General features: G+C 41.6%; 2 protein-coding genes across 6 annotated transcripts in view; one reads left to right on the top strand and one right to left on the bottom strand.

Annotated features, from left to right (window-relative positions):
- Positions 1–19,545, bottom strand: part of IFT140 (intraflagellar transport 140) — a 94,207-nt gene that overhangs the window by 21,829 nt on the left and 52,833 nt on the right. The gene's annotated exons all lie outside the window — the stretch shown is intronic.
- TMEM204 (transmembrane protein 204) overlaps positions 1–19,545 on the top strand; it is a 31,488-nt gene that overhangs the window by 1,988 nt on the left and 9,955 nt on the right. The window contains exon 2 of the mRNA XM_009462522.2: positions 14,689–14,844. Within this exon, the coding sequence (XP_009460797.1) occupies positions 14,689–14,844 (156 nt within the window). The remainder of the gene's footprint in view (positions 1–14,688; positions 14,845–19,545) is intronic.

The following is a 19,545-nucleotide window of genomic DNA, read 5'->3' as shown; positions in this document are numbered from 1 at the left end:
ATGGCCGTGACCACAACTAACCCGGTGCCGAGAGGTTCGCTCCACTGAAAGCCCCCGCTGCAGCGGCCGGCTGCTAGGCAGGCATCTGGGCAAGCTGGTAACGGCGAGGGCTGCGAGCCACAGTGCTGCGGGGGCCGTGCGGCCAGCCACATCAGTGCTTTAACTGCATCCTTCAAGGAACTGATTTTAACAGAACAGATGTCTATAAAGTTCATGCTTTGACAGGCACTAGGGTTTTCCAGAGATTCCACTGCTCATAAACAGCTCTGGTGCCTCTGAAGGACAGCAGCATAAGTAACGTGAGTGATTTCAGACAGACTTTTTTTCATGGTTTGAAATGTGAAGAAAGAGCAAAAAGCTCTGCTCCTCCTCCAAGTCTCTTATATCCCTCTGGAGACAAAACCAAAGAAATATGAGAGGAATTTCTTTAAAAAAAATGCTTTAATGTGGACCCATTCCATATCATGTTTTCCAACAAAATTGTGCAGTAACATTGTTTGCATATTTGCTAATATTAAACCTGCATAAATCACAAACATAAAACTTCTGAAGTGTTACAAAGCCCTAAACTTAACTTTCAATTCTTTTTTAACTGAAAACTTTTGTAATGACAAATAATTGTAAAAAGGATTAGACAGCTGAAAAAGTCCCTTGGTGCGTATCTGCAGCTTCATCACTGGGAGCACTGCCCCAATTAATATTTATAAGCCATGTTCTAACTTTAAAACCACGCATACCATTCATGAATGTTAGAAGTACATGTTCTATATTCCAGAGCTAGAATGAGCTCCTGCACATTGAATTTGGCTCTTGCAGCATTTTAAACACACAAACTTGTATTTCTTGCTGTGCACAGGTCAGAAGATGGGTGGTGCTATAAGGATGGGCACAGATGCATCAGTTTCATAGCAGAATTGTATGGGCGACCGTTTCTTACATCAAATAGAAGCAAAACGTGATAGAAAATTTTAAAATTCCAAAGTAATAATTATAGCACGATCAAGTCCTCAGAAGAATTCTCTAACACTCTTAAAAATTCTAATTTAAAGGAGGACTTTGAAGCCCAACGACTCAATTTGTATAGGAATAAAGCATCCATTCACTATTTAACCTGGAAGCAAATAGTAAGCAAAAGGCCAATTCTCAATCTTTATAAAGCACTTAAAAGAAAATCTCAGCTCTGCAGCTGTGCCATGACAAACTACGGAGGAAACAAATCTGTTGCACGTATTTTTAAGACAAATGTGTTTCCATGGATTGTACACATAGTCAATATGAGCCTGATTCTGCACCCATGCTTTTGTCATTTTAAAGAATTTCTCTAATAAGAAATCACACATTATTTTAGTAATATATGTGGCAACCCTCATCTGTCAGTTGTAGACAAATCACAAACATGTATGTGTGTGTATGTACATAAAATAACTTTCTGAACAAAGAAATTCCTTCCTCAATGATAAGAATTAACATGTAGTATTTTGGATGCCGTTTGTAGAACAATAAATAGAAAATATGTTCTTCCAATAGCAATGCAAAAAAGGCCACAATCTCGCTCATATAAAAAAAAGTAATTTATATATACACGCATACATATTTGGGGGGCGAGTTATTTATCTCACAGTTCAACAGAAAAACTGAGACCTTTGAGAATTTGCTTTTCCATATACTGATGGCCTCTGCACCAGCAGTATGTAAGTACCAGCCAACTAAATGCACTACTCTAAGGTGCCTCACTCGCTGGCAGAGGGAAGCACATTCTTAAAACCTATTTTTCACTGACTTTCACTGCCTGCTCTTTCTCCCATTGAAATCATTGGCAAAGCTCCTTTTCAGGAGACACAATAAAGCTGGGGTTGGTTTTTTTTTCCCCCTCATCATGTACACAGCTCAAGCAAAAAAAAGCAAGAAAAATTATGGAAGTAGCTCATTGCGTCAGGACTTGCATGTGCTTAAACTAAAAATAAACTACAGCAAATTGAAACAAATAGTAACTGAAGTTTTGCATATTTGGGGTAAAAGTCATAGTAAATGATCTGTCAAAAGATCAAGCAGGTAATGAACAGAAAAAGTCAACGTGATGGAGCATGTCTGCCAAAAGGCTCTCTGGAAACGCACAATCAAATTCCATACCAAATACCTCTCTGATCCAATTCCCCACTACCAGGACATCTGTGTGAGTTATTTCACCATAACACAAACCACTGGAGCAAGAGGAAACCTGAGGTGTTTTGCATTCAAATCCTATGATGTAAACGCTGCATCAAGGATATTAAAGTGTCAGTAAAGGACTGCTGGTACAAATACCAAGTAACATAAAAGACAAGGGGAGATTACAGATGCTGCAGCAAAGAGACATCATGAGAAAAAAAGATCAGAAATAGGGGGGGAAAAAAGAAATCTAAGGACAGGAGTAAATGACATTAAAAATATTATACGGAAACAAAGCGTCTCAATGTGAACTATTTCAACAAGGCACAACACAAGAAACGTGGATGACTTTGGTCCTAGGGGAAAGCACCTCAGCTCTGTTCTCCAAGCTCAGGCCTCACTGCTCCTGGAAGGGGGAGATCTCAGGCCCTTCCACCTGTCTTTATCCACTTCTTTCTTTCCTTGCTGTGCAGTCCTGCACCCTTCTTTAAACCAGCTGCGATGCTAAAGAGCTCCTGTGAGAGAGTTCAAGCAATTAACAGTAAGAAAATACCCCGGTTTGGAGCGGAAGGTTTGGGGAGGGAGCGTGGGCTTTTTCTGTTGGGTTAAGCAGTGGTACCAGGAGTCCAGCAAGTACGGCTTCTAGCGCAGGCCGAGCGATGCACGTGTGGCGATGGGAGAGCGCGCTCCCTTTTAGCGGCAACAAACTATCAGATGCGAAATCTTTGCTTATGCTGAGAATCAGAGCCCCATTACGAAGACACCAATCAAAGTTTTTCTAACACAGACAAACCACTAGCCGATACAAACTTAAAGGCTTCACCGAGAACTCAGATGGCGTGTCCCCTCTTCAAAACACTTTAAGGAAACCTACCCAGGTAGCCTAACTCTCCGGTCATCTGGGTGAGGGCAAAGACATTTGCCAAAGGTTACCGAGACGCACTTTCAGAGCTGTTACAAAATTTTGGAAGATTATGCTCGTCTGCACCCCTTAACCCTTCAAAAAAAGACCACACGTAGTAGAAGCATACACTTAGTAAGATCTGGGGTAGGACACCGTGCCTTGAGTACTCAGTACTCAGCTTTGTGCCCACGTAATGCGTGAGCAGACACAGCATACCGAGAGACGCAGGGACACGCAGGCTACCTCAGGCAGCGAGCACACGTAGCTACACCACCAGCAATGCCCTCTCAGAGCAAACCAGACCTCCTCAAAGCCACCGTTACCCACACCCCAGCCCAGCACAGGCCAGCAACACTGCGTTGCGCTGCGTGAACACAGCAGATTACTTGGAATCAGCTTAAGATATTTTTAACCACGCTGCGCGGTACAAATATGCCCTTAAGTCCTACTGTGCTACAAGGCTATCTCTGGGTGGACAGATGGAGCTGATTTATTCATTAGCCGAGGTCACAGTCTGTCCCTTTTTGTCTAAAGAACATTACAAACAGTGTGGAAACGCAGGAATAGGGAGGGGTTTAAAAAGATATAAAAACCTCGCTCAGTTCTTCGGGGCTCCAGAAGATATAATGAAAATCCCAACGGTGGGAAGCGTGTATAAACTACATCTGCCCCGAGCGAGATAGCTCTCGTTAAGCGTAGCTCTTACAAGGAAGCATAACGGGTGCCAGGGAGAGGCACGGTATCACCAGCGACTACATGACTGCCATAGGGACCAAACGTAACCGCCTGTCCAGCCAAAATGTGTGATTTGTGCAAACACACGGACACGGCCGTACGGTGGCTAAGGCAGGACGCTGCTCGGTGGGGGAGTACGGAGCTGACATTTGCTTGCAGGGGCAACAGTTCACTCGAGTGCCCACTCTATTTACATGAATTTCCAATGTCACAAATTTCTCTGAAATTTGGCTGGATGGAAGCCAGGCTGAGTCAAGCAGCTGAGCATGTTGTAGACAGACGTTACTTTTTCAATATACAGATCAAGAAAGGAGGCCCGCTGCATTTGGAGAAGGCAGGAACTGCCATCAGATTAAAAAAAGCCCCAAACCTGATTCTATACGTGGCTGCCTGGTCAACTGTTCAGGCTGTTAGACAGAGATGGAGGCCGTGCAGACAGCTGGCAGCTCAGGGCTTGTGACTTCCCCTCCTAACATCTGCAATACGATCAAATATTTAAATAAGTGAAATTACTAATTTAACAGTAGAGGCCAATGGAGGTGAATTGTAAGAGGTCTGGCTCTTCAAATTAGAGCGAATGCTCATTTTAATGTGGATTTTACTATGCTGTGTACTTATTTTGGAAAAGTTCAAAAACTTTTCGGGATTCAGGATAGGAAAATGAACCTGATGTGTGTCAATACAGTACCTTCAGACACATTGCACAGAAATATTATCAGAGAAAACAATATTTGATTGATTTCACTATCGAGACTTTGAATTCAGTTAAAGTGTTAAGAGTGAAAATGGCTATGGAACTTTTGAAAGTTTCAGATTAAATGCATTTATTAACAGCCACCAACACAGAATACTCTACTGATGTTTATAAACAGGCAAACCGTAACGTGTAGACAACTAATATCAGAACAGGAACCATGCAACAGCCTTGTCTGTTAAAACTGATCACTGTATAGAAGCGTTCTCAATGTTGAGTTTGAAAGGTCCCAGTCATTTAAAAATAGGCACTTGTTTATGTTGAAAATAGTTGATGTAGCTATGTTTTCACTCCAAAAGTAACTGCTGCTGTTAAAAACAAACAAACAAACCAAAAAACCAACAAACTAACCAACCACACTCTTTTCTCCCCAGACAAGATCTATATGCCTTTCAAACTAAATAGTCAAATAGGAAGTTTCCTGCTCAGATGAGCTCAATCTTAAAGTTCCAAAATACCTAAAGGCATGGAAGACTTCACCAGTTTGTCACATCAGAACATTCTTTTAATTGTGCCAAAATAGATGGGTTTCTCCCCCCCGCCCTCCTTTTTAATTATTATTTTTAAGTGAAAAAGCATAAATTGCATACTTCAGAAAGCTACCCAGGAGGTGAAACCAAGCAAAATAAGTGACTGCTCTCATTTTTAAGATATCCATCCAGCAACAGAATGTACTGAGGACTCCTTGTAGCTGAAATCTGTATGGCTGCTTATGGAAATTTAGAAAGAAAAGAGAGAGGGAGAGACTTTCTTTCCAGGATAAAGGCCTGTCCTTACAATAAGACGTGCAAACAACATCCTCATGTGGAAACAGTACAAACTGATGAAGAAAAAACTAGATTCAGATGTTTCACTTTTAAGAAATTAGTGTATATTCAGACCATCAAAACGTATCTGTATCAAAGAGGCAGTGCTTTAATTAAATCTTCCCACGGTCTCAGTTATATAGTCACGCAAAGCTGCACTTAAATACTGCCAGCATTTGTTTTAGTTAGTTTCACAAATACCTTTGAAGTGTTTCAATATATTTCCTAATTCATACTCCAAAAAACAGCTCAAGAGGTTAACAACATAAATACCACAAATTTAAATCAACAGAAGAAATGAAATGTCCAAAGACTTCATAAATAGAGCACAAGCTTGGGAGGCATAGCATGATGCTGACTGTCAATAAATAACTACAGTGATTCTATTCATTGTCCTTATTATCTCTTAACTCTTTTAGCAGTATGTGCTGAATCTCCTACGTCTGTGTTGTAAAGTGAAGCGTAGTTGTACTTTGCATTTTCATAGTGCTCTTGATACTCAAGGCACAGCTCCAGCTGATTTCCACGTCAGCTGCGGAGGCCGTTTCTGCACATCTGATCTTCGCTGGCAATGCTGACATCCAAAACAAGAGGAACACACAATTAGTTGCCCAAAGTTTGGCTAAAGTAGATTTTTTTTTTTTTAGAATTATAAAGAAGTGTTTCTTCTAAAATTACTAATACAGAATTCAGTTCTCCAGGTTGGAACTCAACTTTATTAACAGCAAGACCATCAGCACGCGTTAGCAAGACGGAAGTCAAACAGAGAGCAGGGCTGAACGGCTCTTCAGCTTTTCTGCAAAGCACCATTTCATGCGTTCAATGAATCAGAGCTCCCATGAAAAAACAGTATAAGCCTATTTAGGTAAAAGTGTACTATTCTGGCTTTTCCCAATGTTTGGGTGCTTGGCTTTGCATTTCTGAAGTCCCTACAATGTGGTTTTTAAGAAATATGCCAAAAGGCTGAAAAAGTAGAACTCTGCTGTACAAAACCACGCACTAAGCCCAACCTGAATCACGGGCAGGCTTCAAACCTTTAGGTTAATGCGCAGGCATAACTGTTCCTTGTTTTCCAAATGGCTTAGTAACCGGGGCGGGAATGAGAAGCCGCCCAGCAAGGGCTCAGAGCTTGGACAGAACAAACTCTTTGCTCTCTGCTCTTGAGTGTCGGGTACCACCACGGCTGGATAAACACATGCAAAGACTGTGGTCAGTGCTGCGGCATATCCACCGCTCTGTGACGAGAGCCATGATGTGATGGACATGCCTAGCACTGCTGGGTTTTCGGAGGATTTAGTTGTCAGCTATGGTTCTGTTAAGGCGGTGTATACCACGATTATCAAACTACTTAGTGGAGTGAATATTAATAGAACAGCAGGAGATGCATCCCTTATCTCAGGATAACACCTCAGCACAATGACAAGTCCCAGAAGAAAACTGTGTACTCAGTAAGAATCTCTTGATTATATTAGAGAAATCTAATTACTGACCTAGTTAGATTAAATTTTAACAGCAGAACATGATCTCAGCCTGCAGACACGCAGCCCAAGAAGATGAAGTCAAGCAAAGTTACAAGCAACTGAAAATGGGTTCTTGCAAAACTAAGTGAAGCAACTTCAGCAGAATAAAGTCACATATGAACATTAAGCATTTATGAAATCAGGTACATCTCAGGATGTATACTCAATTCCCTGAATAAGTAATCAATAAATAAACCCAAGAACCATGAAAAGGAAAAAACACCAATAAAATACTTCTCTAATTCCTTTCATCACAAACATAGCAACCATTGAATTCCTCCTATAAAGTCTGCCTTTTTATATTGACAGTGAAATGATTCATGAGTAATGTTTAAAAAACAAGTCAATGATGAAAAGGCATTACACTCGGAACTCTAGCTGGTTGGAATAATTTTTAAAATCGGTACCTAAAAGGGTAACGTTTGGTTAAAAGAAAACAGAAGTTAAACACAACTAAAGCAGTTGTTTAACACCAAAACAATCAATAGAAACAAGGAAGCAAAACTCCTCAGGGGATTTAAAGTATGGATAAACTCATAGATGCAATCAACTTAGCAGCAGCCCAAGGTGGTACTATCCTTCAGCTAAGCATAACGAATTCCTGCCCATCTAATTATAAAGTTTAAATACCATTTTTTAGATGTAACACATTTTGTGTCCCAAAGCGGGGATACGGTAACAGCGTGCTCGCAGTCAGCCCCTGCCGCTTAGATGACAGGGAGGAAATTGTGGAGCCTGGTGGGATGCTCGGAGCCGGTGCTGGCCCTGCACGGTGACCAAGCGCACCGTCACTGGACGCCTCCCACGGCTGGTGACTTAATAAGTTACAGAAGCTGGACTTCAGTTTGCACTACAATTTTTGTTCACCAGAAGTGGTATTTCTCAGGGGAAGTTTTAGATAAATATTAAAATACCTTGGGCCATTTAGCTTCCTTCATACACACTCCGTGCTTTAATCAGTCAAAAGCTTGAATTCCCACCTATGATTGTTTTTTTCCCCTATATGCAGACAGAAAAGAGGAAGAAAACCTCACATTTTAAGCAATTAGCATAATCTGATTTTTCAGTGAGATCATCCTTCCTCATTATCCCAAAACACTGCAAATTACTCTCCGATATGACTAACCTACTTCTGCAAAGCACAAATAGTCCTGGGGCTATCATGGAACGTAACGAGACAAAATTGCTGCTTGCAAATAACAAAATCAAATCAACATTTCTAATCCAGATAGATACATCTGGTCTAGGAAGTGAGCAAGACAACAAGGAATTTGCATTGGTCTCATCCCTGGAGTTTGGGTTTTGACCCTTGACTGATCCCTGTGTTTTTAACAAAGCAGAATTCATTAGCCAGTACCCCCAGCTGTACAAGAGACCCAGCTGGATACCCTGTCCATGAATTAACTACTACTCAGAGTAAATTGGGATCAAGATGGGCTTCCAGAAGGACAAAGTTAGAGAGAGCAGCATTTTATGTTGATGAACAATGGCTGCTTAGAGCAGAGTTTTGGAGAGATTCAGCATCTACCCCTTTCCAGTTCTCCACAGCCAAGCTGCATCGTAAGGGAGGTGAAGGAAAGGTATGTATAAAGCAGAGAGATACTCTGGATTGCCATCCTTCCTTCACCTGTATCGGACACACACACAAAGGAATAAACACCTCCTGCAGCGTCCAGTTCTGTTCTGCTGGAAGCATCCACCTCTAGCTACAGGAAACTCCTTTCACAGTTAAACTTCAGGAGACAAGTGACATTAACAATAATGAGTTCAAAACAAAAAAAGTGGGACATCCAAAATACAAAATACCTATGTCATGACAGCCTTAGACAATAGATTCTAGAAGCTAACAGTTAACACAAATGCCCCCAGTAATTGTGCAGACATCACGTCGTTATGAACCTCTTGTTTTACAAATGGTGGCTAACATAAATCATTCCGCAAAAGTTGATCAAGTCTGCAGTGGCCACAGAAAGTTACAATGGGATCATGGCTATGGTAAACGAAGCAGAAATGTTTGAAGTGTTTGAAGAGATGATCCTAAATTCATACTAATTATAAAGTCTATAGAAAACACATCAGAATGGACCGAAGCTGGCTACTGAGGAATTTCTGGTCTACATATAATTTAAAATAGCAACAGGCTACAGAGCACAAAGGTAAACCCTAAATTTTACAGCTCTTAGAAAAACTATATTGCAGCCAATTTTATAAGAGATAAGAAATATTCATTCCTGGATCAAGCAGTCATTCAAGCAGGAAAAGAGCTTTGTAGCCTGGCCTTCCTCGACATGATTTACATCGTCAATGACTTTGGGTACAGGCTCTGAAGAAATGCTTTGAAATTGCACACTCAATTCCCTTTCTTGATCAGCGTTGTCCATTGGTTGTCCTCAATACAAGGAGGCCAGAGCTGCTTTCCACAGCTGCCACCTTTTGGGGTGGTAGGTTTCATGTTGCAGCAGCTCAGCTTAGGGTTGCGGATGTACGAAAACAGGATTACCACGTGCTGAGCTGACAACGTGCAAAGTTACAACGGCTATGAGTAAGAAAGCATAGTCATATCTGCAGAGTGGCACTTTCAGGCTGAATCCAATTAACAAGCTCCACTACAAGAAGAATGGAGTTTATAAGAGTTATAAGTTATTAAGTTTTTTTTTCCCTTCTGAGGAAGAGGAATCATTACAATTCTAGAGCAAAACCAAAAGACGACAGCTCATACATGAAACCTGTTAGAATAAAACACCAATATCCTAATACAAAATACGGAAGGGTACTCAATTCTTGTAATACCTTATTCCATAAGAATAACTGTCTTCACATTTAATGAAATCATACCAGCTGCTTCCTCCTTATTCTACCTATCATCATCCTATTGTGGTTCCAACCTGGACCATGCGCAACCTTCTTTTTGGTTAAAAGAAGCAGCTACACAAAATACCAGTTGCATTTCTACATCTCGCAGAACGGTGCGGCGTATGAGGCGAATAAGCATCCCGAAATCTGCAGTTCTTACAAAACAGCAGTAAAGATCATCAATATTACACATGCAATGCTACTGCGCTCTCCAATTGCAAGAGAGGACAGCGATCATAGAACCGTTATTTAAAGACTCAATTGTTACAAATTCTGTTGGAATTCAATTAAGTCACAGTCATAAACTTCCTATTTTTAGTATGCTAGATATAAAATCATCTATGGCAAAGCCAAAACAATTTATAACACAGTTAACTGTTAAAAAGAAGTCATGAATAACAGCAAAGGCAAAAATTTGGTGTTTGTTTCTATGCCAAGGGGCAGTATGTATTTCTAGGATAAGCTTCAGAGGGTATATAATAACAGAGGCTTTATTTTTTTAAGCTCACGCATACTATATACAGACAAGGCAACAGAATTCATTATGGCTGTAAACCAACTATTTTTTTAATTTGACACTACAGATCGCTCTGTTGACAAATTAAAGTACTGTAATAATAATGGCCGCAAGCCTGCTCTTTACTGAGTACGTTTCTCCTTTGAAAGTCATTACTATCTCTTCGGCAAGCATTGGTCCTCAAAGCGTTACAGAAGTCCGTTAAAGAGGAAAAAGCGAACAACACTCCAAATGCTCCAAGTTTTACTGACATTTACAAAGCTCAGGCATCTGAATATCTGAATGTCGTTCTCTTATCAGCCAACATGCTTCGTGACCTATAAGCATGCAATGTGGCAAAAGATCTAAATGCTACAATGCTAGAAAGGACAATTTTGAAAGTTAAACACAAAATCTTTGAGCAAACTGGTTTTTTTGAGTGAAATAGTTTTCCTCTCTGGTCAGAGATGAACTGACTAGGAAAAATCAAAAATACTTAGTATGTTATCTTCTTAACATTTTATTCAATGTGAAAAAGTTTAATGGACTATGGTTCTTAAGTAACTCTTTCAGATACAATACCCTATCTTATTAAATTTTAATTAAATCGTGAGTTGTTACTTAGAACACTGGAAGCTAAAGATGCCCTACGAGGGGAAAATAAAGGGTAACTCATTTTGTGACTCACAAAAGTAGACCAGACCCAATGATTATCAGGATGAAGTTCACTCTTGGTTGTTTATATGAAGTTTCGTTTTCTGCACTTCCTAGCAGACTCCTTGGAAGATCAGGAACCAAATTCTGGTGGTCAGTGTACCCACTAAACATATAACCAGTTAAGTCACTTTTGAAAATCTGGTGAATATCCGTGTCCAGAGTCTTTCTAATATCTGCCAACTTAAACACTGAGCTGCTTCTATTTCAGAATAGCTACGACGTATTAGCAAGAGATGTTGAACTGGCACAATGATATTTACAATTCCCACCTTTTGCTAGAGAGGAAGGAAAAGGATGAAAACAGGACATCCATCAGGTTAACAGGAAAAGTAGGAAAAAAGCCTGACGAAAAGTACCGAACTTTGCAATGAATACATTCCATTCAGTAGCCAGCTGGGAGACACATTTTAATCAGATTTCTAGCCAAGACTCTAGATATCTATGTCTGTAATAATTTCTGCATTTGTTCTTTATATTTAACACAAAAATCATAAAATATCTCGAGTTGGAAGGGACCCCTAAGGATCATCGAGTCCAACTCCCTGCTCCTCGCAGGACTACCTAACACTAAACCATATGACTAAGAGCATTCTCCAGACGCTCCTTGAACTCTGACAGGCTTGGTGCCGTGACCACTTCCCTGGGGAACCTGTTCCAGTGACCAATCACCCTCTCACTGAAGAACCTTTTCCTAATGTCCAACCTGAACTTCCCCCGATGCAGCTTCACTCCATTTCCTCACGTCCTATCGCTGGTCACCAGAGAGATCAGCACCTCGCCCTCCACTGCCCCCCTTGAGGAAGCTGTAGACTGCGATGAGGTCACCCCTCAGCGATGAGGTCACCCCTCAGCCCTCTCTTCTCCAAGCTGAACAAGCCGAGTGACCTCAGCTGCCCCTGAGGTGAAACCGTCTTGGTCGCCCTCCTCTGGACACACTCTCATAGCTTGATGTCCTTCTTGCACTGAGGCGCCCAAAACTGCACACGGCGCTCGAGGTGGGGCTGCCCCAGTGCAGCGCAGAGCGGGACAGTCGCCTCCCTCGACTGGCTAGCGATGCCATCCTTGATGCACCCCAGGACACGGTTGGCCCTTTGGGTGCCAGGGCACACTGTTGACTCCTATTCAACTTGCCATCAACCAGACTCACAGCTCTCTTTCCATGGGGCTGCTCTCCAGCCTCTCGTCCCCCAGTGTGTACGTATAACCAGGATTACCCTGTCCCAGGTGGAGGGTCTGGCACTTGCCCTTGTTAAAGTTCACATGCCTGGTGACTGCCAGCTCTCTAGCCTATCCAGATCTCTCTGTAAGGCCTCTCTACCCTCAAGGGAGTCCACAGCTCCTCCTAGTTTACTATTGTCAGCAAACTTAATGTACATTCGATTCCTGTGTCCAGATCATTTATAAAAACATTAAAGAGCATTGGCCCTAAAATTGAGCCCTGGGGAACCCCACTGGTGACTGGCCGCCAGCCTGATGTAACCCCACTTACTGTAACTCTTTGAGCTGGACCCATCAGCCAATTGCTCACCCAATGTATTAAGGACCTGTCTAGCTGTGTGCTGGGCAGTTTATCCAGAAGGATACTGGGAGAGACAGTATCAAAACCACCACATCTACCGGCTTCCCTTGGTCAACCAGATGGCTGAGCCTGTCACAAATGACAATTAAGTTGGTTAAGGAGGACTTTCCCCTCGTGAACCCATGCTGGCTATGGCCAATGCCTGCATTGTCTCTCAAGTGCTTTTCAGTAACTCCCAGAATAACCTTCTCCATAATTTTACCGGGCACTGACGCGAGACCGACATGCCTGTAATTACCAGGGTCTTCCTTCTTACCCTTCTTGAAAACTGGGACAACATTTGCCAGCTTCTAGTCGACTGGGACCTCTCCAGACTCCCAAGACCACTGAAAAATAATGGAGAGAGGTCCCGCGATGACATCGGCCAGCTCTTTCAGTACCCTGGGATGAACCCCATCGAGCCCCATAGATTTATGCACATCCAGCTGGAGCAGTAAGTCTCGAACAAGTTCAGGGTCATCTGGGAGTTTATCATCCCCCCAGTCACGGTCTTCCAGCACAGGGCTCCGGGGGTCCCAGGGCCCATCATCGGTGTTAAAGACAGGCAAAGAAGGCATTAAACGTCTCTGCTTTGTCTATGTCCCTATTTGTGAGGTGACCGACCTCATCAAATAACGGACTAATGTTATCTCTGATTCTCCTTTTGCTGTTAACATATTTAAAAACCCTTTTACTGTCCTTCACAGCGCTGGCTGGCTTGAACTCTAATTGAGCTTTGGCCACACGAATTTTCTCCCTACAGTGCCAAACAGCATCCCTGCCTGTCCTTGCTTCCAGTGTCCATACACTTTCCTATTCCGCCTAAGTTCTAGAAGAAGATCCCTGCTCAGCCAAGCCATCCTTCTGCCCCGCTTGCTTGACTTCCCGCACTTTGGAATTGCCTGCTCCTGCACTCTTAAGAGATGGCTCTTAAAAAGTGACCAGCATTCATGGACCCCAATACCTTCAAGAGCAGACTCCCAGGGGACCTTGCCAACTAGCTCCTTCAGCAGCCCAAAGTCTGCTCTCCCCAAATCCAGGGTCAAAGTTTTGCTGGCAGTTTTTCTCCTAGCACCACCAATTTGAAACTCACCTACTTGGTGGTCACTGTGACCAAGCCAGCCACCAATCACCACTTCGCCCAAAAACTACAAATCTAGGAGGGCACCTTTGCTAGTCATTTCCCTCAGTATCTGCACCAAGAAGTTATCTTCAATGGGCTTCAGAAATTTCCTGGACCTGTTTGTGTCTGCTGTATGATATTCCCAGTTGATGTCTGGGAAGTTAAAATCACCCAGAAGTACAAAGGCAGTTGATCTAGAGATATCATTAATTATTTATTAATAATTCATTAGTGGTGTCGTCCTGGCTGAGTGGTCGACAGTAGACTCCCACAACAACACTCACTAATATATATATATATATATATATATATGAACTAATATATATTAAAAAAGTAACTTTTTACTTATACATGTAAATTATGCCATAACACCTCATTCAGAACTGCCAAGCATTGACGTCTTCATTGTAACCATTTCCCTCGTTACACAGATAGAAATACAAGGGTCTTTCCAGTGCATCTAAAAGATTAAGTGTTAAAAGAAGGAAAAGTTAAGAATCCTCTATACAAAGCTCCCTTAAACCAATAAGATGTTAGCATTAACATCCACAGAATGTTTTTAGGACAATACAGATGGACTAGGTGAAAAAAATTCAGGGTGTTTTAGATTTGTCTTTGGGATGATTATTATTTTACAGCCTTGAAAACCTATTTATGAACTAAGGTTCCATTTCAATTAGTGCCACACAAATGCAAACCAAACACCATTCCTACCCCAAACAATTCTGGCTGCTAATTATATGTAGAATCTTCACAGGGCAAGAGTCAAGCACCTCCAGCGGGCCATCCTTGGAAGTTAGCTGCTTGTTTCGTACAAGATTGTTTCGCACTGAAGCGATAGTTATGGGATGCTGTGTAACTAAAGGAAAGATTCAATACACATCCTAAAGAAAAATCTTTTCTTAATCAGACCACAGGGAATGCAGTCAGAGCAAGGGACTGCTGGGAGTAGGAATAGTGTCTGAGAATCATTTTCTATGGACTGACAAATTTTACATACCTGCTTAGCCAGGATTTTTTTTTCCCCAATTTTATATCATTTTAACTTTATGCTTACTTCTTATGTTTCCCTAGTGCAGTTCGACATGATGCGTGCTTGTAACCTCATCGCCACTGTTGCTCTGACTGCTGGCCAGCTCATCTTCGTCCTGGGCCTGATGGAGCTCCCTATCATTTCTCAGGATACCCAGTGGTGGGAGGAGGCCATAGCTGCTGTGTTCCAACTTGCCAGTAAGTCCACTTCTTTTTACTGATGCAAAAATACTTAGTCTCTATTAAATCCAGGTGGAAAAGAGTTTCTTACTTTATAAATCTTTCAAGTGACAAAAGAATAGCAAAAAGGCCTAAATCTAAAAGTAAGCTCATTGTCTCTTAAAAGCCCTCCCCATGAGATTCTGCAGTACGTGAATAGAAGCTTTTATCTTGGATATATCAGAATGAGTCTTCTGCGAACCAAGAAAAACAAGCCTTTATTATTTCCTATGAAACCAGGAAGGCAAACATGAAAGAAATAAACTGGATGCAATCTAATCCCACAATTTAGCAGGACAAAATATACCAAAGGAACTGTTCAAAAGTAGAGCAGAATGGCCGAGCACATTTTTGAAGTCTTGCTGAAACATGATTATTTGCCTTTAGCTAACCGAATTTTACTCAATGACCATCAGCTGCATTTTGATAGACAGATACATCTGCAATCTAGCAGATTTGCAAAGAAAGCTGAAGTCAATTCGTAATATTGCTATAAATAAAATTCCCACAGTAATGCTCATGGATACAGACTGTATGCAGAAATGAATGAGGAAAGGAGGAAATGGTTTATCACAATTCCATACTGACAGCACTGGCAACAAACTGTAAACATTTTGCAATAATATCTTTCCTTACTGTATAAAATAAGTCACTCAGTATTCATTACACCAAGAGTCCAATCCTATAAAATATCCATGCACGAAACTGTCATTAATGGAATATAACATTCGGGCTGCTTACAAGATCAGATTAAAAATATATCATTATTATTAATGTAAACAACAGGTTATAATAAAGTAACACCATTTTATTTTAAATTTTAATTTCAACTTTAAAAACTCAGAACATGTAGAATGGTATAAACCTGCTGAGACCTCAGGTTTACACTGCTGCAAGATCAGAATCTAGCCTAGGTCATTTAAATACAGCCCTCATGGCAATAAACACCCATTAAGGAAGATGAACCTGAAATCCAAACAAGAGGAGGAGACTGCAGAGGTTCTGTAACTCTCAAAACATCTGATCCAGCTTCCAGGTGCAGCAAGACCCTCAAGCATCAGTCAGTGCTACCTAGAGACACATATATAACCCTGCCATAGCGAGACCTCCCTACGGCCTCTTCATGTACACCACGGTCTTTGGATACCTTCTGGATAGCTCTCGATCATCGGTGTGATGCCTGCTTTACTCTCGCTCCCTCCCATCCTCCCCAAAACTTGACATGTCTGTTTTTCCCAGAGAGGAAATGCATTCTGGCCCTGTTTAGATGTGTTGTTTCATTGACAAACAGCACAGTGGACAGCCGTGTGCCTTTCTTCTATCAAGGCTGCTAATTTTAGACTGGGCTTTTTTTTTTTTTTTCTTCCTTTTTTTTTTCCTGTGCTGAAGTCTGTTTTAAACACAGTCAGAGAGAGACTGAAGGGCGCCAGGATATCCCGACACAGGAGAAGGAAATGCCTGCTATTACCTGTTATGCAAGCTGAACCTTGAAATCCCCAGTGCTGGGAAGGGAGAGGGGAAGAAAGCCAGAGTCAGAACGATTAACAAAACACTAATGCGAATGGCTGAAGAAGCTGTTGAATCGAGGAGTTCATCTGCCTGTGTTCAAGAGGTGTGAAGAGATGGATCTGGCAGCTCGTGACAGTTACAAAGACAGACATTGCGCAATATGAATCAAAGGTCTCCCGTCTGCAGAAATAATGCAATGACTTTGGTGGCTATCGTTGCCCCCCTCCCCCGTCCTCCTCCGCAGGTATGCCATGCTCTCCTTCACCATCATCAGATGGTTTTCTGCCTTGCAGTCAGTAACATGATATTCATTTTACATCTCATTATCTTAATGGAAGTTTTATGTCTAAACAAATTCCTTCCTGATATCCAGAACAACCAGCTGAAGTCTTCTGGAATGTATACTTTTGAAAAAAGAGGGGTCGTCATATCTGCCATTATTGCAATATAAAATAGGCTTCTTGGAGATCTCCCTAGTTTTCCAGGATGGTGGTACGTCAGCTGCTGATTACCTGGGTAATCGAGGGTCTGCACTCACAGGACAGGCGGTTCACAGTACAGCCTGCACTGACAAGAGAGGCTGTTTCCTCTTTCGCAGAACCCAACGCGTGCTCTGCAATGTTGAGCCACTCAAACTGGCCACAAAAGTCAGCCCCATCCACCAAATTCCCTGGATTGGGCCCAGGCGACAGCATTTTATACATTTTTGTCTGATATCAAAGACATTTCAGACATACATATGTGCAAACGGCAAGCAAGTCCCGCATTTCTGTTGCTCTGATGAAGGATTACTGCTGTATCTAGAGACCACGATTTCTTTATTGAAGGGGAAGAAAGTGTCCGTCCCTTATCCTATAAGCCACAGGTAATACTCAGCCTCTGAGCCTGCAGTCCAAGATGGTAACCCCTCATCTATTTTCAAAGTAAAGTAGCAGTATTAGGCAAAAACATCAGAACAGTGGACACAAAGCTTGTATTTAAAAGCACTTTGTCCACACCAAACAGCCCAACAGAAATCACTTTGAAGCTCTCCCCTCCTTCATTTTAAGGGTTAAAGCCGATGTACTTCAGGCCAGACAGGTCATTTGCATGAGAAGAGCAAACAATATTTAAGAATATACACACTTACATCTTATTAAATATCCATTGAGTACTGGCTGGGTAATTTCGATTCATTACACTTTCAAATATGTTACTGAAAACACAAGCACCCACCTCCCTTTTTTTCCTTTTCAAAATCCAAGTGATCTGGAGAATTATTCTGCAATTGCTCATCTTGGCAGTAATTTCAGAAGAAGTTCTCTTGAATCATGTCCCCTCTAATTCCAACTTCTGTTTGATCTCTAACTTTCATCCTGGAATATGCCAGCAAGCGCTGAAGAGAACCACAATGGTCACTAGTAGAATGAAATCTTATATTACGGAGGAAGGCTTGAGTATATGGCTCAAAATCACAAAGTCAACCTACGATTTACTTATTTTTAGTCCAAGTTTACCCACTGAAACATGATGTGTGGGTTTCATTACAGTTTCCCAGGGTCTGAACAAAAGTCCTTTTTGTTTCAGAAAGCTAAGTGTACCAAGTATTATCTTCCAAACTCTGTCACAAGTTCAAATCAACCATCTCTGATCCCACCAGAGCTTGCGATGACTCCAAGCTCCGCTGCTTTTTCACTTTTGCCACCTGCACAAGCATTTGACAGTCATTCAAAAAGGATGGACCTTTGACAGAAAATAAAGCCCCAGGAAGCAAAGAGGAAGGAAAGAAGAGAGGAAACAGCATTGCTCCTGGGACAGCAACGGGATTCACACAGCTCCAAAGCTCCGCAACCTCACACCTCCCAGTTAACAGGAAAGCGAGCTGTTTGCTTTGGAAAAGGCTTGCGGTGAAAATGGAACCAGTGTTGTATGTGGAATTTTGTGTTAACGCTCAGAAATTTCCCTCTAGAGGGATCGGGGTTTTCTGTTTTTTTCCAAGGAACTGTTACAAACTCAATGTGCTGAATATAGGATGGATAACAGAGCTGACAGAAGAGCAGCTGGAAAGGGAAGTCTATACTAACAGGATAGGGAATAAAGAGCGCTTCAGAGAATATTAAACTACTACAAGCAGTAACCGGCCAGACTGGATCAGACCTTAAGGGACTCTAGCCAAGTCTCTGATCTTATACAATGGTGATTATCACAGACTTTAGAGTGAAATGTTAGAAACATAATGGGGAAAATCTGGGATAAAATATCCCTTACATGAGATCTCATCCTAGTTTCTGAAAGTCCAAAATTGGAATAAACCTGAATCATGACGATTAACATTCTTGCCAATCTGTTTTCAGCATTAAATTACCTTGATACATAATACCCTGAAGATTAAAAAGTTTTGTGTTCCTCCTGAGCTTGTCATTTACAGCCAAATAAATTACAGTCTCACCTCTCTTGAATTTCAAGCATTGCATTCCAGCTTTTCCTACTGTGTTTTTCTGCTGACGGTGTATTTCACTCCAGACCCCTAGCGCATCACAGGAAATCTGAGTTCACGCATACTCTCATCTCTGTGCTATTAAATCTAAATCAATCAATCGTTAGACCATTCACCTTCTCTCTGGGTACTATAACTTTAGGCTGGTTCATATCCAGAAAAATCTTAATGCAGAACAGACCAGCAAAGCAGCCTTTGGAGAATATAGCTGAAGATATTCACAATAGCAATGCGATCCTGATTTCTGTATTACTTCCTTCCACCTTTTTCCTTCACAACACCCTCAAGCCAGATCTGTTCCAAGATGAAACCTATGGAGCTGTAAACCTAATACTTCCTGAAAAGGAAGCAAATAAATGAGACACTGTAAATAACCTAAAAATCCTAACAAAAAGAGAACTTGACTGCTTGATTTGTGCTAATCGTTTTCATTATTTCTCATTTTTATTTCACCTCAGTGCCAAACTTGCACATTCTTTATGTGGACTGCAAACTACACAATAAAATGATCTTGTTTTCACATGTTTGCAAAATGAACGGCCTTTGCAAAGGTCCTAAAATATGGAAGCCTATCTCACTTATTTTGACTGAAATGGTTCACATAAGCAGCTGAACCAGCCAACTGGAAAGGGCGGTAGCTCACAAGAAGCGTGTTAACTCTTCAACTGGTATAACTGCAGCAGGGAGAAGATCTG

The sequence above is a fragment of the Nipponia nippon genome, unplaced genomic scaffold (genome assembly GCF_047370975.1).
Source record: "Nipponia nippon isolate SJK-2023a ecotype South Korea unplaced genomic scaffold, ASM4737097v1 scaffold_5, whole genome shotgun sequence".
NCBI lineage: Eukaryota > Metazoa > Chordata > Aves > Pelecaniformes > Threskiornithidae > Nipponia > Nipponia nippon.
The sequence above is the reverse complement of the archived record's forward strand: the minus strand, read 5'-3'. Positions and strand labels throughout refer to the sequence as shown.